Raw genomic sequence first — 26044 nt, forward strand, 5'->3', positions numbered from 1 at the left:
GGTGTTGTTTACTGGTTACCACGATGGTCTTTGGGCACCATACCAGTTTATTTGTACAAGTATGATGAATAAAACAAGTAGATATTTATATATAATGTGTGTATATAGCATAATAACACCACACAGTATTGTTGGAGGAGAAATATTAGTGCGTCTGGCCTTGAGGGCGGCCGCCGATCAGCTGACTGTGTGAGTAGCCACATCTCTGTGCCTTTACTCACCATACAAGCTTAGATGTACAGTTATGGTGAACAAAACATGTAGATACTTATATATAACGTCTGTATATAGTGAATTAGAGCAAAAACATTATTGTGGGAGGAGAATGAGGGTGAGTCAGATGACTGGAGGGAGGGCGGGAGTGGCTGGCTGGTACACGGCGGTCACTCCTCATTACTTTTTGACTCATAATAGCTACTTAGTGGTTCGTTATAGTGAACAAAACATGCAAATACTTATATATAACCTGTGCTTATAGTGTAATAACCGACAAAGTATTTGTTCACTGATTGATGAACATAATTGAATCAACAATATGCACACCATATTTTTGAGTACACCAACGATTCACTCATTTTATTATATAAATATATCAAACTACACACTATTGAATAATATTACAGCAAAAAAGTATGAAAAATCAATCAGAGACATTGAAATAATTCGTTAATTATATCTTTGTGGCAACTCTGGCCTGACAGCTTGCGAGCAACAGACCGCCTGGGACGCACGCTGAGTCAGCGCCTATAATTTGCCAGACTTCCCAGCCCTATAGCGGGCAATATATGCCACTTATGATTTTTTTATTATTTTTCCCGTGATCAGTGAACACAAATTAACAGGTTAGAAAGAAAAAATAATTTTTTTTTTTCAAAATGACATGCGCCTGTGGGGATGGCAGGATATTAAACCCCGAGCATGTTAAGGGTTAAGGCCTTCTGCTTTGTGTCTGGAGAGTTTTTCATGAGTAGGTTGGCCGTTTTTTTGGTTTTATAGTAAATTGTCAATTGTAACTTCTGATTTTTGTCTGTAGGGATAACGCTCCTATTAACAATATCTTTCAGGACCCTTTCCTCCATTTTATGAGCTGTGGAAAAGAAGTTCCTGTAAAATACTCTAATAGGGGGGGTACAGGTGTTGTGTTAGTTGACTCTTCAGAGGTTGCATGGCATTTCACCTTCCTTTTTATGATGTCTTCAACGAAACCATTGGAGAAACCGTTGTTGACTAGGACCTGCCTTACCCTACATATTTCTTCATCGAATTGCTTCCATCCTGAGCTTTGGCTGAGAGCACGGTCGACGTAAGCGTTGACAACACTCTTCTTGTCCCTGTCTGGGCAGTCACTGTTGGCATTGAGGCACATTCCTATGTTTGTTTCCTTGGTGTAGACTGCAGTGTGGACACCTCCGCTCCTTTCCATGACTGTTACATCTAGAAAGGGCAGCTTCCCATCCTTCTTCATCTCGTTAGTGAAACAACACAGAATTCCGCTCGAATGCCTCCTTCAGCTCCTACAGACGTCTGACATCAGGTACCTGTGTAAAAATGTTGTCAACATACCTGCAGTATATGGCCGGTTTCAAGTTCATGTCAACTAGGACCTTCTGTTCGATGGTACTCATGTAGAAGTTTGCAAACAGGACGCCTAGGGGAGAACCCATGGCGACCCCATCTACTTGCTTATACATGTGCCCATCAGGGCTCAAGAAGGGTGCCTTTTTAGTACAAGCTTGGAGTAGTTTCCATAGAATGTTTTCTGGTATGTCAAGAGGAGTACAGGCCGGATCATGATACACTCTGTCCACTATCATCCTGATTGTTTCATCCACAGGTATGTTGGTAAACAGTGATTCTATGTCCAACGAGGCTCTTATCCCTGTGGCCCGTGTTCCCCGCAGTAAGTTAACAAATTCCTTTGGAGACTTCAGGCTGAAAGCACAAGGTACATAAGGAGTCAGCAAGCCGTTGAATCGCTTCGCCAGTCTGTACGTGGGTGTGGGAATCTGGCTGATGATTGGCCGAAGTGGGTTTCCAGGCTTGTGTGTCTTGACATTTCCATACGCATACCCAGGTTTGTATTCCCCAATAATCTTTGACAGGTGGAGTCCGGATTTCTTGGCGTTCACAGTTTTGATCAATCTGTTTACCTTTGCTTTCAATTCGGCTGTCGTGTCCTTCGTTACCCTTTGGAATTTAGTTTGCCACATGTATATGCATGTGTATATAGATATGTGTGTATATATGCACAGTGGCACCTCGACATATGATTGCCCCTACTTATGATAATTTCGAGTTACGATGTAAATTTCATCGAAAAATGTGACTCGACATCCAATGGTGTCGATGGACCAACACGACCGGACAAAGTGTCCGGTTGTGTTGGTCGAGCGGTTAAGGGATCCTGTATGCCCAACATGACCGGACACCAGCAGAGTGCTCCTGGCAGTATGGGTTTGAGTCACTTCTGGGGTGTGATTTTTCGGATATATATATATATATATATATATATATATATATATATATATATATATATATATATATATATATATATATATATATATATATATATATATATATGCGAACAAGCCTGAATGGTCCCCAGGACTATATGCGAATGATATATTGGGGTGTGAGTTTTCATTCATATATATATATATATATATATATATATATATATATCCTGTTAGCAACCCCAATGTCGGCAACTGGCACGCGTCTCACACCACACGCCCTCCGAATTGCTGTGGCCCTTCGCCTTGCTGCCCCAATCCACACCAGATATAGGTGTATTTGCGGCGAGGTGGTGGCTGACGGCCACCATGGCCTACTCTGCCAAAGCACAGGGGGATGGCACTTGAGGCACAGTGAAGTTAACGACATCATCAAGAGGAGCCTCACCACAGCTGGATGCCCAGCTGAAAGAGAGCCCCGTTACCTAACGCCCCGTAACTCTGATGCTCTTATTGGTCGCCCGGATGGTATCACAGTGAACCCCTGGAAGAACGGCAAGCAGTTGGTATGGGACTACACGTGCGTATCAACCCTAGCTAACACCTACATTAACCTCAGTGTTGCACAACCAGGTGGCGCTGCCACCCACAGGGAAGCAGCCAAATCCCGTAAGTATAGAGAACTGGATCACCACTACAATTTTGTCCCCATTGCTTCTGAGACACTCGGCGCCTGGGGTAAAAGTGCTACCAGTTTTTTGAAGGAACTGGGTTCTAGGCTCATTGAAACAACAAGGGACCCTAGAGCTGCCAGCTTTCTTTTCCAGCGCCTCAGCGTGGTGATACAGAGCGGAAATGCGCACTGCATCCAGGGTTCCTGCCCGCCATCTGAGGAGCTGGAGGAACTCGACAACCTATGATAACCATCTTTGTAACCTATATGTAACTCCTTTTTTGTAACAAGGTTCAAATAAAGCAAATATATATGTGTACATACAAAAGAATGGGGGTGGTAGGAGAAGATAATATTAGTGTTCAGTGAGAGACCACAAGGTCTCCTCTGAATACTTTTTATTTTCTTCTCCGAGGCTATGGGTCCCCACATTGGCACCAGAGGTGGTACCCTCACACACTTTAAAAAAAAAAATATATATATATATATATATATATATATATATATATATATATATATATATATATATATATATATATATATATATATATATATATATATATATATATATATATATATATATATATATATGCAACAATGATCACAAAAACACTGATCCAAGTATGCAGAATAACCACATGTGAAAAATAGAAAATGCTTAACGCGTTTTCGGCTAATTCGCCTTCATCAGAGCAAAGTAGAATGAAGATAAGATTGCTGATCAGACCTTTATATCCGCCTGGGCAGATCACCTGACCACCAAAAATAAGTAGAGGAAAGGAATTATAAGAAAGAAGGATACTGCAGAAGGCCTATTGGCCCATACGAGGCAGCTCCTATTAATATCTCCAAGTGACATACGTGTTAAATGATTGCTATATTGTTTTGACGTGCTATATTGAGGCTTAAATAGGGATCTAACTTGTACATACCGGGGCTCACATTAAGGCTGTTTTTACAATGTTTGATCAGAGCAGACTCGATCACGTTTCGTTCAACAAAATCCTTACTTTTAACAATACATTTTGCCTCTGTGAAGTCAATAGAATGATTACATAAACTGGAATGTAAATACAATGCACTGGATTGCTGGGCTGTACGAATAGCATATGAATGCTTTTTTAAACGCGAGGAAAGAGATTTACCTGTCTGGCCGATGTAAACACATGCGCACTCATTACAAGGGATGGAATACACACAACCTGCTACAGACGAGGGCGAGTTTTTAATTAACATGGACTTAACTGTATTATCATTTTTGAACACTAGATTAATATTAAGGTTCTTCAGGGCTGGGGCAAGATTTACTAGACCCTCAGAATATGGTAATACCAACGAATTTTTCAGTTCTGGTTTAGACTTAGTAGTCTGTTTGTAGAAAGTCCTTTTTGCTTGACCAAACGCATGATCCAAGATCGATTTTGGGTATTTTAACTTCTTCCCAATTTCAAATATATTTGCTATTTCTTCGTCGAAAAATTCCGGACTGCAAACTCTCAGTGCTCTGAGAAACATACCAGAAAAAACGGCCCGCTTGACCTGAACATGATGATTTGAATAGAAATGTACATACGAGCACACATTGGTAGGTTTCCTATACACATTGAATTTGAAACTCCTACCAATTCTATGAATCATGATGTCTAAAAAAGGCAGAACACCATTCACTTCGTTTTCAATTGTGAATTTAATTGACGGAACCAGCGAATTAATTTGATTGAGAAAATCAGTTTCGTCATGATTAACCGGCCACAGGCACAAAATATCGTCAACGTACCTGTACCAAAGCAAATTTGAGGGAAAAATCCTGGGAAGGATATTTGTTTCGAAACATTCCATGTACAGATTGCTCAAAACAGGGGAGAGGGGATTACCCATCGCCATGCCAAATGTTTGTTTATAAAATGAATCATTAAAGCTGAAATAATTATCTTTAATGCACAATTTTATAAGTTCAATAATGGTGTTAGTAGGCAGAGTTAAATTATACCTTGGGAGTAGATCCCGTAAAAATGACAACAGATCATCAACAGGAACCCTAGTGAACAGAGCCGTCACATCAAAACTAACAAGTTTAAAATCATAATTTAATTTCAAACTAGACAACTTGTTAACCAAGTCCAAGTTGTTTGTTATGTGTGAGTTGGAAATGGAACCTACTACTGGAGACAAGACTTGGACAAGCCATTTGGAAAGTCTATATGCCACAGAACCAACAGAACTCCCAAGGTATAATTTAACTCTGCCTACTAACACCATTATTGAACTTATAAAATTGTGCATTAAAGATAATTATAGATAATTAAAGAACTCTGTAGGGTAAGGCAGGTCCTAGTCAATAACGGCTTCTCCAATGGTTTCGTCGAAGACATCATAAGAAGGAAAGTGAAAAGCCATGCAACCTCCGAAGAGACAACTAACACAACACCTATACCCCCTATTAGACTATTTTACAGGAACTTCTTTTCCACAGCTCATAAAACGGAGGAAAGGGTCCTGAAAGATATTGTTAATAGAAACGTTATCCCTACAGACAAAAATCAGAGGATACAACTGACGATTTACTATAAAACCAGAAAAACGGCCAGCCTACTCATGAGAAACTCTCCAGACACAAAACAGAACGCTTTAAAAGAGACTAACGTCGTCTATGCCTTCAAATGCCCTCTTGGGGACTGTAAGCTCCAAAAAACCCAGTATATAGGCAAGACAACAACATCTCTTTCTAGGCGTTTAACGATGCATAAGCAACAGGGCTCCATTAAGGAACATATAATCTCTTCCCACAACCAAACCATCGCCAGAGAAATCCTAGTAAACAACACAGAAATCATCGATAGATACAGCGATAGCAGGCGGCTTGACGTTTGCGAGGCACTACACATCAAGAAGTCAACACCAGCAATCAACAGCCAATTATTGCACAACTATATTCTACCCACCTCAAGACTCCGCTCCAATATAGAAGCATCAAGAAATATGGACCAATAGGCTTTCTACAAACACTTCTATTCAATATCCATTGTTTCGTGTTCTGTCTTGTGTTGATGAAATTAATACCCTATTAATACCACCCCTTGTTCTGTCTTGTGTTGATGAAATTAATACCCTATGAATACCACATCTTGTTCTGTCTTGTGTTAATGCCACATCACCCCTTCCACCTCACTCAAATGTAGATATAAAATCGGAGATGCGTAAGTTCTATTCAGTTGTGTATTTGTGAACTAAAGTCTTTGAAAATGTAATAAGTTTTACGAAACGCGCTCATGTCGCGTCAGACTAGAAATAAAAATGAATTTTGGAGAATTGATTTTTGATTTACCTCCAACAGTGAAAAGAGATGTACGAAAGATTGAGAAAATTCGTGTTAGAATTATTAATCTTACTTTTTCGGTCATATTTAATAATATATATATATATATATATATATATATATATATATATATATATATATATATATATATATATATATATATATATATATATATGTAATTACCTAAGTGTAGTTACAGGAAGAGAGCTACGCTCATGGTGTCCCGTCTTCCCAGCACTCTTTGTCATATAACACTTTATAACACTTTGAAATTACCAACGGTTTTGGCCTCCACCACCTTCTCACCCCAACTTGTTCCAACCGTCTACCACTCTGTTTACAAAAGTGAATTTTCTTATATTTCTCCGGTACCTTTGTTTCGTTAGTTTAAATCTATGACTTTTTGTTCTTGAAGTTCCGGGTCTCAGGAATTCTTCCCTTTCAATTTTATCGATTCCTGTTACTATTTTATATGTAGTGATGATATCGCCTCTTTTTCTTCTATCTTCTAGTTTTTGCATATTTGATGCCTCTAACCTCTCCTTGTAGCTCTTGTCCTTCATTTCTGGGAGCCACTTAGTGGCATGTCTTTGCACCTTTTCCAGTTTGTTCATGTGCTTCTTAATTTTAATATATGGGCACCACACAACTGCTGTATATTACAGCTTTGGTCTAACAAAAGTCATGAACAATTTCTTTAGTATTTCCCCATCCATGTATTTAAAAGCAATTCTGAAGTTAGAAAGTGTAGCATAGGCTCCTCGCACAATGTTCTTAATGTGGTCCTCAGGTGATAGTTTTCTATCTAGATCCACCCTAGATCCCTTTCTTAGAATTCTTTAAAGGTTTCTCACATAATTTATAGGTTGTGTGGGGTCTATGTTCTCCATTTCCACATTCCATAACATCGCATTTATTCACATTAAATTTCATTTGCCAAGTGGTGCTCCATATACTTATTTTGTCCAGGTCTTCTTGAAGGGTATGACAATTATCTAGGTTTCTTATCTTCTCTACTATCTTAGCATCATCAGCAAACATGTTAATATAATTTTGTATTCCATCTAGTAGATCATTTTTGTAGACAATGAACATTACCAGTGCAAGAACTGAACCTTGTGGTACTCCACTTGTGACATTCCTCCAATCTGATACATTGCCTCTGATTACATCCCTCCTTTTTCTATCAGTTAGGAAATTTTTCATCCATGTTAGATGAAACTAACTAAAATTTTTTCATCCATCTTCCAATATGTGAGGGGTAAGCTTGGGCATAGATATTTCATTGAATCACCTCACTTTGTGGGGCCACGTGAGCAACACAAAAGTGAACATTTGTGGAGGTGTGGAGTTTTCAGTTGCATATATGCTTGGGGACCATTCAAACTTGTCCGTATTTGTGTTGCTTACGTGGCCCCACAAAATGAGGTGATTTCATGAAATAGCTATGCCCAAGATTACCATCAAAGTGCCGTCGGGGTGGTGGTTCAAATAGCCTTGGTTATCACTGCCTTTTGTACGGTCACTGATGGTCGAGTGGTTTAAGGCACCATGTACACCATGCCAATAGGCATGGATGCCTATGAATGCCTATTGGCATGTTCTATTTTTCTGGGGTTTAGGGATTGTTTAAGTTTTGTGGTCGGGCGTCCAGCTCACTGCTTTCATTGCCTTCCATTCAGCTTGAATCTGGCACCTCGCGTGTTCACATGGCTAATACCGGTCATGGTGGCCCATCTCCATCTGCTAGGGGTTCAGGATCTGGCCTACCTCGATGACTGATTGGTTTGGCTCCCTGCCGGCCTGCTTGTCTGCTGGCCAGGTATGTGGTTCTTTCTCAGCTTGCTGGGTTTGGGTTCCTGGTGAATTAAAAGTCCCATCTGGTTCCGTCTCAGATTCGGATTTGGCTGGGCCTCGTGTGGGATTCTCGGACTGCTTCCATTTCTCTTCCTCCTGTGGCTTCGCTCCGGCTGCAGTCCCGTCGTCTGATGTTTTTGAGGTGGACCCGGATCACTTGGTGGTTGCTCGAGCAGCTGTGCGGGAGCCTAAAATTTGCCTTGCTGGTTTTCCCACTGGGTAGGTTTTTTGGGGTTCGGCGCCTTGGCGCTTTCCCCTTAGTCTAGCTTTGGGGCTAGTCGCTTTGGGTAGCTCTTCAGCTAAGTTCTCGGGGTTTAGCTCTCGGTGCTGTTCACATTCATGGGGTGTCCATCATCCTGGTCATACGGCCTGTCAAACTTCATTCCTCTTTCCACGGAGTGGATGGTCAACAGTGCCTCCTTCCTTTGACTTTGTCGGACGTACAGGCGCTCAGAGGTGGACCTCTTCACATCGGCATGGTCTCGGCGTCTCCCATTGTAAGTGGTTATTACAGCCTGAGTGAGTCAGTAACTGGGTTCTTTCTGCGTTTAGAGCCTTAGAGCCACTTCTTCATTGATCCCACCCCAAGTCAATAGTAAGTTATCAAGAATTGGCAGAAGCAAGTATACTTGTGAAAAAAAAGGGGGTAACCAAGAATAAATAACACCTTCACCAATATCATTTTTCTTAAATATTAACATATGTACACAGAGTGCCACTTTTGCACAGGACACTTAGTATATCTGCAGTATTCTTCAATTCCCGATGAGTCCACTATCTTCAAATATACGTCATCCACATCCAATGGTCATAACACCGGCTAATTCACATGGGTAGACGGGACACCATGAGTGTAGCTCTCATCCTGTAACTACACTTAGGTAATTACAACTCAACATGGGCCAGTCCTACACCATATCTTCATAATGTCTAAATGCCTCAAGTCTGCTCTCCAGAAACACACTGGCAGAGTCGCCCCAGCTGGCTTCTCCCTTTGAAGCTTTTTCCCTAGACTCTGGGGAAAAAGGTGGTAGTGCGTGGATATGGGCTCTGCCCCGGAGCCTTTGTTGGCGATTTCCCGGGGCACAGGGAGAGTGTGTTTTTAGTGCATAAATGTTTACTGTCACAATATTACTTGTTAAAAATTCACTATAATTACAATATGTACAGTTTCACACACTATTTACACAGTAACACACTGTATTACACACTCAGTACTTTCGGAAGTGAGTAATAATCAACGAAGTAGTCCATGGTACACAGCGCAACTTCGCTCTCGTTGCACAAGGTATAGATAGATTTTCGCTTCCTGTTTCTCCGTTCTGTGTGCTTGCAAGTAACGCACTCACGTACACCCTTGGCATTATTTCTTATAGGTAGTATGTAGCCAAGCTTGTAAAGCGTAAGGTAGTCTTGAAAAAATTACAGGAAAAGATAAATTTGTAAAGTAGTCGTGAAAAAGATCGCTTTGTAAGGTCCCACAAAGGAAGAGATTCAGCCAGCCTCAAAGAGTGTCCGTCAGTCTGTAAGAGATTTAGCCAGCCTCAAAGAGTGTCCGTCAGTCAAGAAGAGATTCAGCTATTCTTGAAAATAGCTTGTAAAATCTGTGTAAATTACATCAGCCCTATCTGATATATGATTTGATGTTGGTATCATATCCATGAAAAATTCATTTACGTTATCAATCTTTAGTGTGTTTAGTGGCTCGCTGAAAACAGAGTCGTACTGATTCCTCAGTAACTTGCTCATTTCTTTGTTGTCATCAGTAAAAGTTCCATCTCCCTTTCGCAGGGGCCCGATACTAGATGTGGTTTTTGAGACGATGAGTCACAATAACGTGGCTAAAGTATGTTGACCAGACCACCCACTAGAAGGTGAAGGGACGATGACGTTTCGGTCCGTCCTGGACCATTCTCAAGTCGATTGTCCGTCAGGTCTCAAGTGATTGACAATCGACTTGAGAATGGTCCAGGACAGACCAAAACGTCGTCGTCCCTTCACCTTCTAGTGTGTGGTCAGGTCAACATGTGGTTTTTGATCTTGATTTTGCATAGGAGAAAAAATATTTCGGATTTCTCTCTATTTCACTGATGGCCTTTTGCTCTCTTTGCCTCTCCTGGGTTTTGCATGATTCTTGTAGCTTGAGTTCAATTGTTTCTATTTCTCTACCTAACCTTCTTCGCCATTCTTGAGATAGGGTGAGACTCAAGTTGTTCCGCGATTCATTTTCTTCGCCTATAGAGGGAACGACGTTCCCATTCCAACCTGCATCCTTTCCTCTTTTTTTCTTAGGGGTATGCAGTTTGAACATATTTCTAGTGCTACTGAGCTTATTTTTTCCAAGCACTGGTTCAGGTTTACTTTTTCTAGCTGTTCTTCCCAGTTTATTTCTGTGACGTCCTGGTTTATTTGCTCCCAGTTTATCTGTTTATTATTGAAGTTGAATTTGCTAAACTCTCCTCCACCGGGAATCGGGACTGGTTTTGAAGGACTATTCCCCATGGTTGTCATAACTTCAATTAAGTTGTGATCTGAGTAACAGGTATTTGTAATCATTATGTTCCTGATCAATTCATCATTATTGGTGAAAATGAGGTCCAGTGTGTTCTCCTTCCTAGCTGGTTCTACTATTTGCTAGTTTGAAGTTCCCAAGCAGGATGATGTGCGGGGCTGGATTTGTGAGGTTTTAAAAGTAGTGTTCTATTTTCATTAGTTGGTCTTTAAACTGCTGAGGGTTTGCCTCTGGTGACTTATATACAAGGACAATAACTACATTTAGGATCTCTATTTTGATTATCAGCACTTCCACCATATCATTTGAGGTGTTTAGCAGCTCAATACAGATGAGTGTGTCTTTGATGTAGAGGCTAACTCCACCCTGTAGCCGGTGTTTCCTCTCACATCTGAAAAGATTGTACTCTGAGATCCATATTTCACCATCATGGTAGTCCTTTGTGTGAGTTTCCACTAGGGCTGCAAACACTGCAGTTGCCTCATGAAAGAGACCATTTATAAAATGAACTTTGTTGGATTTGCATGTTTTATACCCTGGATGTTGGCAAATATAAATGATGTTATCGTGTTTGTGGAAGTGCTGGATGCTTTATTTGGTGTTAATATCTGAGGCTCTGGTAGAGAGGCCACTGTGTTTCCATCTTCTCTAGCAATTTGACCAGCATTTGACATGGTTGAAAGCATTCTATGTCTGCCATCGACCGGGTCAGGCACCCAGAAAGGTAAACGCCCCAAAACAAACCCTACTCAGGCAAATCATAACATAGAACGAAAAGGCAATGTAAAGGATCTGGGTGTACTCATATTGGAAAACCTTACCTTTAAAGAACAACCTAAAGTAGCCTGCACAACTGCAAGAAAAATGACAGGTTGGATAACAAGAACTTTTCACGCTAGAGATGCTATACCGATGATGATACTTTTCAAAACGCTAGTGCTCTCTAGAGTGGAATACTGCTGCACAATGACAGCCCCTTTCAAAGCTGGAGAAATTGCTGACCTAGAGAATGTGCAGAAATCCTTTACTGCTAGAATCCACTCAGTAAAACATCTAAACTACTGGGACCGAGTAAAGAGCCTAAATCTGTATTCCCTTGAGCGCAGGCGGGAGAGATACATAATAATTTACACGTGGAAAACATTAGAGGGGCTGGTCCCAAACCTGCACACAGAAATAACATCACATGAGACCAGAAGACATGGCAGGATGTGCAGAATACCTCCGTTGAAAAGCAGAGGTGCAACAGGTACTCTGAGAGAGAACTATCAACATCAGAGGCCCGAGACTGTTCAACACGCTTCCACTACACATAAGGGGCATAACTGGCCGACCCCTCAGTGTTCAAGAGAGAACTGGATAAACACCTCCAAAGGATACCTGATCAACCAGGCTGTGACTCATACGTCAGGCTGCGAGCAGCTACATCCAACAGTCTGGTTGACCACCTGATCACCAGGCTGTGATTTGTACGTCAAGCTGCGAGCAGCTGCGTCCAACAGCCTGGTTGACCAGTCCAGCAACCAGGAGGCCTGGTCGACGAGTCAACTGGGTCGCGGGGACGCTAAGCCCTGGAAGCACCTCAAGGTAAGGTAACCACATGGGGGTTTCTATAGGCCATTGCTCCTCATGCCTCTTTGAGGGGGGCCAGGTTTTGGCTCATGGTCCCAGTAGGCCCAAAGAACTCCATACACATGACTGATGCCAAAGTCTGACATTAACATATCAACCTGGCTAGCTCCATGGAGCCGATGGGGCTTCCCCCAGAAAAAAATGGCATCTGAGCCCAATGACAAGCAATGACAAGAGCCCTGTGGAAGCTGACATGAACCCTGTGTAGCCACTGGTGTTTTGAATACTATGCTATACCCATGAACGCCCTGAGGCACGTTGCACACCACCCATCAAGTGCCTCAAGGCACATTGTGCAGTGCAATGGTTAAGACCAAAGCCAAATAACTCCAAATTCGATGGTTATCCACCGCCAAGGCAACCGAAAGGGAGGGGACCTGTGCATGTAACTGCACCAGACTCACATCACAGGAAAGTGCAGGGGGTGAAGAAGCACTCGTTGAGGAACTCCAAGGAGCACCCCACGAACACCAGCAACACTGAGGAACCCTCTCGCCACTGAAACGGGCAGGTCCAGCAAAACCCTCACCAAATTCCCAAAGAAAAGAAAGTGCAGTCCGCCAGCCAGGAAGACACTGGAACCTCGTAACGCACCCAAAATGGGGAGGAAGAATCGAACTCAAAGGAAGCCGGGTCCACTATTGGGGTGTAAACCGGGTCTCGCAGGAGGTACAAACCAAGGGCCTCCTGAACTTCTGCAGAGGAAATCTGAGAGGAAGGAAACACCAGAAGGATGTATCCAAGGAACCCAAAGGCACCCAGAGGGGGAGCCGCACCCAACTCAAATTCACATAGAGTTGGAGGATACGAAAACCCCTGGACCTGTAACAAACCCTGCCCAGAAGGCACAAGGGCCCAGGCAGGATAAAAAGGAGTCCAAGCACTAAAAATGGACTCTCCCCATGCCCCAGGAACCCCCAACAAAGGCCACTGGGGGCAGAGCCCATATCCACGCCCACCACCCTTAAAGAAAAGGCAGATCCAGGGGGGGGGGGGAAGCTTTAAAGAGAGGTGCCTGCTGGGGCTACTCTGAAGCCTCAGTGGGGAAATCAAGCGCAATCTCCATCTGCCCACAATTTGGAAGGGGCAACCCCCGAAGCCACCCGAGCCTCATTCCAAGTTACACCATGCCCTGGCCCAGGAACCCTCAGACTTTTGGAAGCTTAAAGCAGGGGGTAGGGAGCAGGGTGAACAACACCCACCTGGGAAGGAAGCAAGGAGGAACGGACTCAACCAAGGTTGAAGTAACCAATCCCCTAAATCCTGGTCCCTAAAATCCAAACGGGGCAGCTCCGGAGCTTCCAAATGGGCAACCAACCTGGTTGCAACACAGAATACATAGCATGCAACCAAGCCACCACCTGACCCCTAATATCCTCAGATGAGGAATGGGTAAAGTGAATAACAAGTGGGGAACACGTCTCGCAAGACTCAGAGTCATAGGTTTCACTGACACAACAGTTAGCATGACAGAAGCAGGATGGATGATCATCACCATGAGGCAAAGGCAACGAACAACCCTCGGCATTACACAAGGTGAGACAGGGCTCGGAAGAGCCATGGTACACCCTAGTCCCATAGGGTTTTCCAGGACCAGTAGGGTACGTTTGCCCTACAGAAAGCCCAGGCACTGGGGCCAGCTCAGCCGGTAACCCGTGTCTGCTGCAGGCAAACTGACAACCAGTGGTCACCATAAAACCTCGGGGTAACAGAGGAGGACCACCAACACAACCTAGGCTAGCCTAATGGGAAACTAGGCAGACCACCTCCGGCAGGTAAGCGATTATGTGCTAAGAAAACAAAGAAAACAAAAAAGGACCCCGAAGCAACACACAAACCAACTGGTCCCCAGAGAGAATTGTCGGCCGCGGCTGAAAGCAAGCTGCACTGGCTGCAGTGCGCCTCACCCAACAAAAACCCACCTCCTACCTGGGCAAGACAGGAAGCCCAAAACCCCCAGCGGACCCCAAGGGTGAGAACAACATCAAGCGATGAAGCTCTCAAATGAGAGTGAGACCCAAACATCCCAGGGGTAGGCAATCCTGACACGTAAGGGAAGAAATTACTGGGCACCTAGGGGGAAGATAGCCATAGGCACATCCAGCCCAGTATACTTATGGAACACCTGGCCACCACCAAACAACACTGCTGGCAAAGGCACAAAATGCCAAAGCCAGATAATAATATAAGGCCAGAGAGGACTTCTGGACACCGGCACATAAGTCAATGTACTAGGGTTGGTGCGACCGGATCGCCTGAGTGGGCGCGCTAGTTGGATGACGATTGCTTGTTTCCTTATTGTTTTTTAGGGCTAGTTCTTTGACTCTGTTCGGACGTAGGTTGCAATTTTAATCAGTTTGAGAGTTGTATTGGTTCGCCTAACTTTCTGGGTGCCTTCCCTGGTCGATGGTAGACATGACTAACTCTAAATGTAGCGTGCTCATATGGCCATTTGCTCCCTGCATCTCTTTGAGGGGGGCCAGGTTCAGGCTCGTGGCCCCTGGTAGGCATAAAACTCCAAGGACTGATGGCACTAAACTAGTATGGCACATGTCAATTTGAGAGCTTCAGGGAGCTGACGGGGCTCCCCACTGAAAAGCTATCTTTATTCCCAAGTAAAGAAGTAATGCAACTGGTTGCAAGCAAGTACAGTATAATAAATAAACCATATGATGATACAACATGACAGTCTGAGCTACTTATTGGCAAATGTAAGGATAATGCAGATATCTACCAACAGTAGACTAAACTGTAAGATAAGAACTGACCCAGGAAGATGGCTGTGCACAGAAGCCAAGCTTCCTGGTGGTGGCATTTAGTATCTATGAGTTTCATCCTAATTTTGAATCTTGTTCTCCGTAAATCAATCAGGGCGCCTGACAGCTGGATGGACAGCGCTTCGGATTCGTAGTCCTGAAGTTCCAGGTTCGATCCCCAGTGGAGGTGGAGACAAATGGGCAAAATGTTTCTTTTCCCCTGATGCCCCTATTACCTAGCAGTAAATAGGTACCTGGGAGTTAAGACAGCTGCTACGGGCTGCTTCCTGGGAGTGGAGGCCTGGTCGAGGACCAGGCTGCGGGGACACTAAGCCCCCAAAATCATCTCAAGATAACCTCAAGAAGAATCATTTGCAGAGTTGTTTAACAATTTTGAAACTTCACTCTTTGTTGCTACCCTCCAATTATCTGTAAATCTTAGCCGACTTTCTGGATACTTCCTGGTGAGGTGGCCAACTGTCACTCACTTTCTGGGTTTCTGTGAGGGGCATGCCAGGTTTTGGCTCTGGTTAATGGTAGGCTAAATGGAACTCCCATATCTGATGTGACCCAGCTGCATGAAGCAGTATTGGTGAGACAGTGTCAGGGAGACACTAGGGGGCTCCACCAGAAAATGCATAACTCTTCTCTATTGCTATCTAAATATAATAAGTACCTTAATTTATCTTAACAATATTTATCAACAAACTCTATTTACCTCTGGTACTTGTTGCAATGACTTTTTGTGAGTGAGGCTGGCTGTGTTGGTGCTGTGCTAGTAGTGAAGAGCTGGATGTTACCACTTGGTTAGCACTCACAACAGTCACACACCCATGAGAATTCTCTCCCAAGGGTGTACTGGAGACGCCAGCATCAGAGTCGGCAGCAGTTACTTCCAATTCCACCATGCCTTCATCGTCGAGGCACATCTGGGAGTCTGAAGAACACAAGATGCAAACATTTAACCACTGCACTGCGCACCTGGTTTTGGCAAAGACTTCATAGTGCAATTGTCAAGGACATATTTTTGTTGTTTTTATAAATGTTCAGGTAAAGTTAATGTCAAAATGTTTCCAAACCCAACCATTTTTCATTTCAAACACAGAGTGATAAAACATTAAAAACATTCAAATATAGCCTAATTAAAAAATCAGCGTTGAATGTAATGAAATGCCATTTTCTGGGCGAGACCCCCAGCAGTTGAACCAACCTCTGGGGGTGCCCAGAGCTATCTGGGCTGATATGAATATATTAGACCCTGGCATCAGTCAAAGCGAATGGAGTTCTTAGGCCTACTGGGGAACATGAGCCAGAACCTGGCCCCCCTCCGAGAGGCACGAGGAGCAATGGACTATAGAAACCCCCGTGTGGTTGGAAGCATTCTGTCTGCCATCGACCGGGTCAGGCACCCAGAAACGTAGGCACCTCAATACAAACCCCTATTCTGGTTAAAATATTGCTACTGAAAGCTGAACTAATGGACAGAATTCCCCAAATGAAAATGAGCAAACGGGCATGACGTCACCACATTATCGCATCGCTGTCTGCGCAACCCCCGTCCACAGGAGGGAAAAGGGGGGAGCCCCAGGCCCCCGGGCTGGCTATTCACCGTGCAGTTCTGAGGCTGGATGTCAAAACCATGAAAAAAATGCAGACCGGAGGAAGGGAGGGTTGCCGAGAGCCTCCAGATCTCACCCAGAAAATGGTGTTTCATTACATTCATTGCTGATTTTCTGGAGGGAGCTCCATCGGCTCCCCCAGAGCTACATACCTAAAGACAAAACAAGAGGGACTTATCCGGGAGGTGGGTGGCACTTGCTCCTCAATCCGAAGTCGAGACAACTGGCTGCAACTGTCGACCCAAAGCAACACAGGTCCGACTAGACCCAGCAACATTGACAAGGTAGGCGAGTTGGCCAGGACCCTGTTCGACCTCCAAAAACCCCACTCCCAAATGTCAACCCAAGACATGTTACTGAAAACGGCAGCCAATGCAGCAAACTTACGAATACTGTGGGCACAAGGATAGAAGACCGCAGACTGACTGGACCAAATAACCTGCAGACGACCTGAGACACCCGAACCCTGGAATAGGGAAGCAGGGAAACCGGACCAACCCAAAGTGCATCCCCGGCCACGGAGGCCGCGGCACGCAGGTAACGGTGGAGCCGTGACCGAATACGACACATAATGCACCCCCGGTTGAATCAACCAAGCATCAACAACCCAAGGACCTTTATGAAAAACAGCAGTCTCATTCTTCGCCAGAAAAAAAGGAGACGGCTGCAAATGAACAAACCTACCACCAGGACCGAAAGAGCAGAAACCTCTGCACAGGAGAGGAGCATGAAGCTCCCCAACCCAACCCCCAGAGGCCAATGCCAACAAGAAAAGAGCCTTGGAGAAACAATCAAGACTCACAAGACTCCGGATCAAAAGTGTCACCGATCCAACAGGCAGCATGACGGAGGCAAAACCGGTGAATGTCACCCCTGAGACAAGGAAACAGAGCAACCATCGAATTCACACAAAGCAAGATGGGACCCAGAAAATGCATCCATTGGACCAATGAGTGCCAATGGGGGTTTTCTAGGGCCTTTAAGCTGACTGCTAAGGGAAGCCCTGGCAAGGTGCTGCTAACTGGTTGGCCCAACTACATTTAAGAGATCTATTAAAAGCTGAATCCCTGCGACATGTACAATCCCGGGGAGCTAGTGGGGCACCCACCAGAACAGAACAGAGGGTGGACAATAACCAAGGGGCAGAACCCAGGCAACAAACAAAAAGAAAAGAAAAACCCAGCAAAAGTACAACATCTTCAGGAGGAACAGAACCAGGCACTGTACTCACCTATTTGTACTTGCGGGGGTTGAGCTCAGGCTCTTTGGTCCCGCCTTTCAACTGTCAATCAACCGGTGTACAGGTTCCTGAACCTACTGCACTCTATCATATCTACACTTGAAACTGTGTATGGAGTCAGCCTCCACCACATCACTTCCTAATGTATTCCATTTGTCAACCACTCTGACACTAAAAAAATTCTTTCTAATATCTCTGTGGCTCATTTGGGCACTCAATTTCCACCTGTGTCCCCTAATGCGTGTGCACCTTGTGTTAAATAGCCTGTCTTTATCTATCCTGTCAATTCCTCTGAGAATCTTGTACGTGGTAATCATGTCCCCCCTAACTCTTCTGTCTTCCAGCGACGTGAGGTTTAATTCCCGTAGTCTCTCCTCGTAGGTCATATCTCTCAGCCTGGGTACTAGTCTGGTGGCAAACCTTTGAATCTTTTCCAGTTTAGTCTTATGCTTGACTAGATATGGACTCCATGCTGGGACTGCATACTCCAGGATTGGTCTAACATAGGTGGTATACAAAGTTCTGAATGATTCCTTACACAAGTGTCTAAATGCCGTTCTTATGTTAGCCAACCTGGCATATGCCGCTGATGTTATCCTGTTGATATGGGCTTCAGGAGACAGGCTGGCGTGATATCAACCCTCAGGTCTTTCTCTTTCTCTCTGACTCTTGAAGAATTTCATCTCCCAAATGATACCTTGTAACTGGCCTCCTGCTCCCTACACCTATCTTCATTACATTACATTTGCTTGGGTTAAACTCTAACAACCATTTGTTCGACCATTCCTTCAGTTTGTCTAGGTCTTCTTGAAGCCTCAAGCAGTCCTCCTCTGCCTTAATCCTTCTCATAATTTTGGCGTCATCAGCAAGCATTGAGAGGAATGAGTTTATATTCTCCGGGAGATCGTTTACGTATATCAGAAACAGGATAGGAATGAGTACAGAGCCCTGTGGAACTCTACTAGTGACTTCACGCCAATCTAAGGTCTCACCCCTCACTGTAACTCTTTGCTTCCTATTGCTTAGGTATTCCCTTATCCACTGGAGCACTTTACCAGTTACTCCTGCCTGTCTCTCCAGCTTATGTACTAGCCTCTTATGGGGGACTGTGTCAAAGGCTTTCCGACAGTCCAAAAAAATGCAGTCCGCCCAGCCTTCCCTTTCCCAGGCAAGGCAAGCCCAGGCAAGGTGCTGCTAACCGGTTAGCCCAACTACAAAGAGATCTATTAAAAGATCTATGCCACTGTGTAATAGGTGGCAAGTTGCACAGTACCTTGCGCTCCTACCAGCAACGATACTACCTCCTACTCAAGGTCAAAGAGCGGAAATGAAAACCCCAGCTGACCCCAAGGGTGGGCAATCACCAAGCAGAAAAAGATCCCTATGGAAGTAGTTCCTGAACGACTTGTGGAAGGTAATCCCAAGCCACAAGGGTAGTACTTACAGGGCACCTAGGGAAGGTGGCTCTAGGGGAATGCAGCCCAGTACTCTGTGAATTACTCCTGGCTTGCAAACCATCACACTGCAGAACAATACCAGAAAGGTACAGCACTGCACAGAGACAGGAGCGAGAGTCAAACAACCACCACACAACACATCAGCCTCAGAACTAGGGTTGGGTAGCCGGCACAAGGGGTCTGGGTCCCCCCCTTCACCCTCCCAGGGATGGGGGAGCTGCACATACACAGTAGAGTGGCGGCGGTTGTGATGTCATGCTTGTTTGCGTGTTTTCAGATTGTGAAGTTCTGCTTGATAGTTCGGCTTTTGGTCACAATTTTAACCAGGTGGAGTCCGTTTTAGAACGCCTACCTTTCTGGGTGCCTTACCTGGTAGATGGCAGACATAGAATGCTTCTAACCACATGGTGGTTTCTATAGGCCACTGCTCCTCGTGCCTCTCTGAGGGGGGCAAGGTTCTGGCTTGTGGTCCTCGGTAGGCTAGAACTGCAATCAAATTGACTGATGCCACAGTCAAATATATATGCATATCAGCCCGGTATAGCTACAGGGAGCTGGAGGGGCTCTCCACAGAATGCAGAATGAACCCCAAAGCAACACACATAGACTAACCAGTTCCCAGAGAGAATCCTCGGCCGCCACTGAATGCAAGCTGCACCGGCCGCAGTGCGCCTCACCCAGCTCAAACCCACTCCCTACCTGGGGCAAGATGGGGAAGCCCAAGACCCCCCCGGCGAACCCCAAGGGCAAGAACCACACCAAGCGATGAAGTCCTCAAATGGGAGTGAGACCCAAATCACCCAGGGAAGGAAAACCTGACCCACAAGGAAAGTTGGCACCTTACTAGGCACGTAGGGAAGGGAACTTTAGGCGCATGCAGCTCAGTATACTTGTAGGAACACCTGGCCACCACACAACACAGCTGGCAAAGTCACAAGTGCAAAACCAGACAATAAATTGAGGCCAGAGAGGACATGTGACACCTGGCACGTCAGTCTAGAAACTGAGGGTGGTGCGGCCTGCTCGCCTGAGCAGGGACCCCCCCTCCCCCCTGATGGGGGGGGAGGGTGAGGCACTAACGAGCGAGCGCGCTAACTGGATGACATGTTGCTTGTTTCCTTCTTTTCTATGGGGGGGGGGGAGTTCTGTGCCTCTGTTCTGATATAGGATGCAATTTTACCCAGTTAAGAGGTTTGTAATGGTTCACCTACCTTTCTAGGTGCCTTTCCCAGTCGATGGCAGACATGACACACTCTACATATAGAGAGCTCATATGACCATTGCTCCCATCTCCTCTCTGAGGGGGGGCCAGGTTCTGGATCGTGGCCCTCAGCAGGCCCTCGAAACTCCAAGGACTGATGGCACCAAACTAATATGGCACATGTCAGTTTGATAGCTTCAGGGAGCCAATGGGGCTCCTCTCAGAGTACAAGCTTAAATATTCCTAGGCCTAGTATAGCACACACATGTACTATGTTAGGTCTCAGATATCATATATTAGGCCTAAGAAGGTTAGGTTAGGTTAGTTTAGTTTGTCTTTGCAACATATGTAGAAAATACTTTTCCTGTTTGTCCAACTAAATAGTGACGATTTCTACTTTCTAATTTCATTGTACAGTGGCACCTTAGTTTTCAAATTTAATCTGTTCCCAGAGACAGCTCGTAAACAAGAAAATTCGCAACCCGAAACAAATTTTCCAATAGGAAATAATGTAAATTGAATTAATTCGTTCCACACACAAAAATATTAACTTAAAAATATATTTTATACAGAAAACTACTCATATTTTTCATACACAAAACAATCAAGTATAAATATAAACCATAAATAAAATAAGTGAAAATTTAACTGCACTTTACCTTTACTGATGACTCTAGTTGACATATGGGAGACGGTGAGGAGGGAGGGAGGGAGGAGCGGTGTTGGTGTATGGGGAGGGTGAAGAGGAAGGGGGAGGTGGTGAGACCATCCCATGCTTGCCTTAACCACTGTGCTGAGCCGGCTGCTAATATTTCTTGGCTCGAAAATGCGCCAGCCGACACATGACGATGTTAATACAGTATATCATAAGAATCTCATAAGTACAGTATATTATAAAAAAATAACATGCATACAAGTGGGCACACATTTACTTCTTCAGACCTCCAGTAACCATCCCCAATCTTAAAAACATCCTGAGTCCCTCACTTTCAGTCCCTCTCACTCATAGAGAGAGGGGGAGTGAAGAATAAGGAGAGGGGGAACAAGTTCCTGAAGATTGCATACACCAACATAGATGGAGTGAGATCGAAGATACTGGAGTTAAGTGATGTAATACAGCTGCAGACACCAGACATTGTTGCACTCACGGAGACAAAACTTGAAGATGTAATTTTAAATGAGGTCATATTCCCAAGGGGCTACTCAATTTGGAGACGGGACAGAAAAATTAGGAAAGGCGGTGGCGTTGCTGTGCTGGTAAAAGAACACCTAAAGGTGAACGAAATAATGACTGCCAATCCACAAGAAGTTGACATAATAGCACTAGAGATCTGCCATGAGGATGATAAACTAATGATAATAAATGCATATAGTCCACCGCCAAGCAGCACATGGTCAAAGGAGGAGCTAGATAGTAAACGTGAAGGTCTTATAACAATAATGAGAGGGATTATAGCGAGAGCGGATAACGATAGATCACGACTGTTGATAGTCGGTGACTTCAACTTGAAATCCATAGACTGGGAAGCATATGAAGCTAAAACAGAACATTTTTGGACCTGTAAATTTGTAGACCTCATCCTGGAAACATTCTTGTATCAATATGTTAAACAAGCTACAGTACGAGGATGAGGGAAGGGGACGTTCCCTCCATGCTAGATTTGATATTTACCAGGAAGGAGGAAGAGATATTTGACATTCAGTACCTTCCTCCCTTGAGTAAAAGTGACCATGTCTTTTTGGGAATAAAGTATGCAATGCGTTATAAGCTGGAAGAAAATAAGGAGGTTGAAGCAGTTGAAAAACCAGACTTCAGGAGAGGACATTATGGTGACCTTAGAAATTTTTTTAGTGAGTATAATTGGACAGACTTGATGCTAGGCAAGGAAGTGAATGAGATGTATGTCAAGTTTTGTGAAATATATGATAAAGGCACAAAAAAATTTATACCAAAACGGGAATAAAGTATGCAATGAGTTATAAGCTGGAAGAAAATAAGGAGGTTGAAGCAGTTGAAAAACCAGACTTCAGGAGAGGACATTATGGTGACCTTAGAAATTTTTTTAGTGAGTATAATTGGACAGACTTGATGCTAGGCAAGGAAGTGAATGAGATGTATGTCAAGTTTTGTGAAATATATGATAAAGGCACAAAAAAATTTATACCAAAACAGAGATGCAGGGCCAGAAAACAGGATTGGTTCGACAGAAATTGTGAGAGGGCAAGAGACCAAAAGACACAAAAATGGAATCAGTATAGGAAGAGGCCAAACCCCCAAACATACCAGCGATACAAAGATGTGAGAAACAACTATACAGCAGTAAGGAGAGAGGCAGAAAGAAATTTTGAAAAAGGGATAGCGGATAAAACAGAACCGGGCCTATTCTACAAATTCATAAACAACAAATTGCAGGTAAAGGATAATATCCAGAGGTTGAAAATGGGAAACAGATTCACGGAAAATGAAAAGGAAATGTGTGAAACATTAAATGAAAAGTTCCAAAGTGTGTTTGTACAAAATGAAATCTTCAGAGAACCAGACACAATAAGAATTCCAGAGAACAACATAGAGCGGATAGAGGTGTCTAGAGATGAAGTGGAAAATATGCTAAAGGAGCTCGGTAAGAACAAAGCAGCTGGCCCAGATGGAGTTTCACCATGGGTTCTGAGAGAATGTGCATCTGAGCTCAGCATTCCACTTCACCTGATCTTTCAGGCATCCCTGTGTACAGGAATTGTAGCAGACGTGTGGAAACAGGCTAACATAGTTCCAATCTACAAAAGTGGCAGCAGGGAAGACCCCCTCAATTATAGACCTGTATCATTGACAAGTGTAATAGTGAAAGTATTGGAAAAATAATCAAAACTAAATGGGTAGAACACCTGGAGAGAAATGATATAATATCAGACAGACATTATGGTTTTCGATCTGGAAGATCCTGTGTATCGAATTTACTCAGTTTCTATGATCGAGCCACAGAGATATTACAGGAAAGAGATGGTTGGGTTGACTGCATCTGTCTGGACCTAAAAAAGGCTTTCGACAGAGTTCCACATAAGAGGTTGTTCTGGAAACTGGAAAATATTGGAGGGTTGACAGGTAAGCTTCTATCATGGATGAAAAATTTTCTGACTGATAGAAAAATGAGGGCAGTAATCAGAGGCAATGTATCGGAATGGAGAAATGTCACAAGTGGAGTACCACAGGGTTCAGTTCTTGCACCAGTGATGTTTATTGTGTACATAAATGATCTACCAGTTGGTATACAGAATTATATGAACATGTTTGCTGATGATGCTAAGATAATAGGAAGGATAAGAAATTTAGATGATTGTCATGCCCTTCAAGAAGACCTGGACAAAATAAGTATATGGAGCACCACTTGGCAAATGGAATTTAATGTTAATAAATGTCATGTTATGGAATGTGTTATAGGAGAACATAGACCCCACACAACCTATATATTATGTGAGAAATCTTTAAAGAATTCTGATAAAGAAAGAGATCTAGGGTTGGTTCTAGATAGAAAACTATCACCTGAGGACCACAAAGAATATTGTGCAAGGAGCCTATGCCACGCTTTCTAACTTCAGAATTGCATTTAATTACATGGATGGCGATATACTAAAGAAATTGTTCATGACTTTTGTTTGGCCAAAGCTAGAATATGCAGCTGTTGTGTGGTGCCCATATCTTAAGAAGCACATCAACAAACTGGAAAAGGTGCAAAGACATGCTACTAAGTGGCTCCCAGAACTGAAGGGTAAGAGCTACGAGGAGAGGTTAGAAGCATTAAACATGCCAAAACTAGAAGACAGAAGAAAAAGAGGTGATATGATCACTACATACAAAATAGTAACAGGAATTGATAAAATCGACAGGGAAGATTTCCTGAGACATTTCTTTCTTTCATATTAAGAACAAGAGGTCATAGATTTAAACTAGCTAAACACAGATGCCGAAGAAATATAAGAAAATTCACCTTCGCAAATAGAGTGGTAGACGGTTGGAACAAGTTAAGTGAGAAGGTGGTGGAGGCCAAGACCGTCAGTAGTTTCAAAGCGTTATATGACAAAGAGTGCTGGGAAGACGGGACTCCACGAGCGTAGCTCTCATCCTGTAACTACACTTAGGTAATTACACTTAGGTAATTACACAGATTCGGCAGATGACGCTACACCCATCAACATTACTCCTCCCACAGCACAGTGCAAATTATCACAACAATCCTGCTATTATCAGAATCCTGGTCATTTTTATCAGTCAGGGGGTCTTCTGTAATACAGGGGTACCTCAGTTTAAGAGTTTAATTCGTTCCTGGAGACGGCTCATATTCCGAAAACTCGTATTCCGAAGCTAATTTCCCCATAAGAAATAATGGGATATGAATTAATCCGTTCCTGACTACCCTAAAAACTCCACATCAAACTAAATTTTTATACCTAATTCATCTAAATAAACCTACAAAACTATGTTCAAGTTATTACTTACCCTTACGTCATACGTCAGGCTGCGAGCAGCCGCGTCTAACAGCCTGGTTGATCAGTCCAGCAACCAGGAGGCCTGGTCGACAACCGAGCCGCGGGGACACTAAGCCCCGGAAGCACCCCAAGGTAAACTCAAGGTAAGGTACAGCATACACCAACAGCTGAGGACTGCTGTTGGTGTATGGAAGATGTGAGGAGGAGGGAGGAGGAGAGGTGTTACTGTTTGGAAGGGGAGTCCCCTTCCATTATAACATCAGACAGTGAGGACTTCACTGGTGTGCACACTCTGGCACATTTTGCCTGCATACCACTAGGACTTGCTTGTTTTACTAAGAATCTGTCTAAAGACACTTGTTTTTCCCTACATTTTAACACTTGTCTGTATTAAGACATCACATTGTCATTTAAAAGGTCAATGCAACGGCCTGCTACAGTTTTATCTGGGTGAGTTTTTTCAACAAAACTTTGCAGTTCTTCCCATACTTCACACATTTTCTTAATCAAGAAGGAACATCCTCTACTGCCTCTACTCCCAGCTATTTTCTTAGGTTGAACTTTACCAATGGCTTTCTTGAGACCCATGGCGAGATATATAATGACAACTTTTATGCTCAAATGGCCAAAAAAACGACAAAAAACTGTAAATCCTTGTGAAGAATTCAGGAGGGATAGTCACTGGGCGGGAGACAATGGTAAACTGAGGGGCGGAGGGTCGACGATCGCCGTGCCACCATGCGCTAGTCGGCCTGTACACGTATCAACAAACTCGTGTTCCGAGGTAACCCTAGCCTTCCAAGACACATTTTCCGAGGAAATCCTGCTTGTATTCCGAAAAACTCG

The 26044-nt window shown here is 43.8% G+C and overlaps 1 protein-coding gene across 1 annotated transcript in view; it reads right to left on the reverse strand.

Moving 5' to 3' along the window:
• The window catches only part of LOC123758018 (uncharacterized), a 163003-nt gene that overhangs the window by 113020 nt on the left and 23939 nt on the right, over window positions 1–26044 (reverse strand). The window contains exon 6 of the mRNA XM_069338897.1: window positions 15918–16136. Coding sequence (XP_069194998.1) covers window positions 15918–16136 — 219 coding nt within the window. The remainder of the gene's footprint in view (window positions 1–15917; window positions 16137–26044) is intronic.

Source organism: Procambarus clarkii, chromosome 40 (genome assembly GCF_040958095.1).
Source record: "Procambarus clarkii isolate CNS0578487 chromosome 40, FALCON_Pclarkii_2.0, whole genome shotgun sequence".
Classification (NCBI taxonomy): Eukaryota; Metazoa; Arthropoda; class Malacostraca; order Decapoda; family Cambaridae; genus Procambarus; species Procambarus clarkii.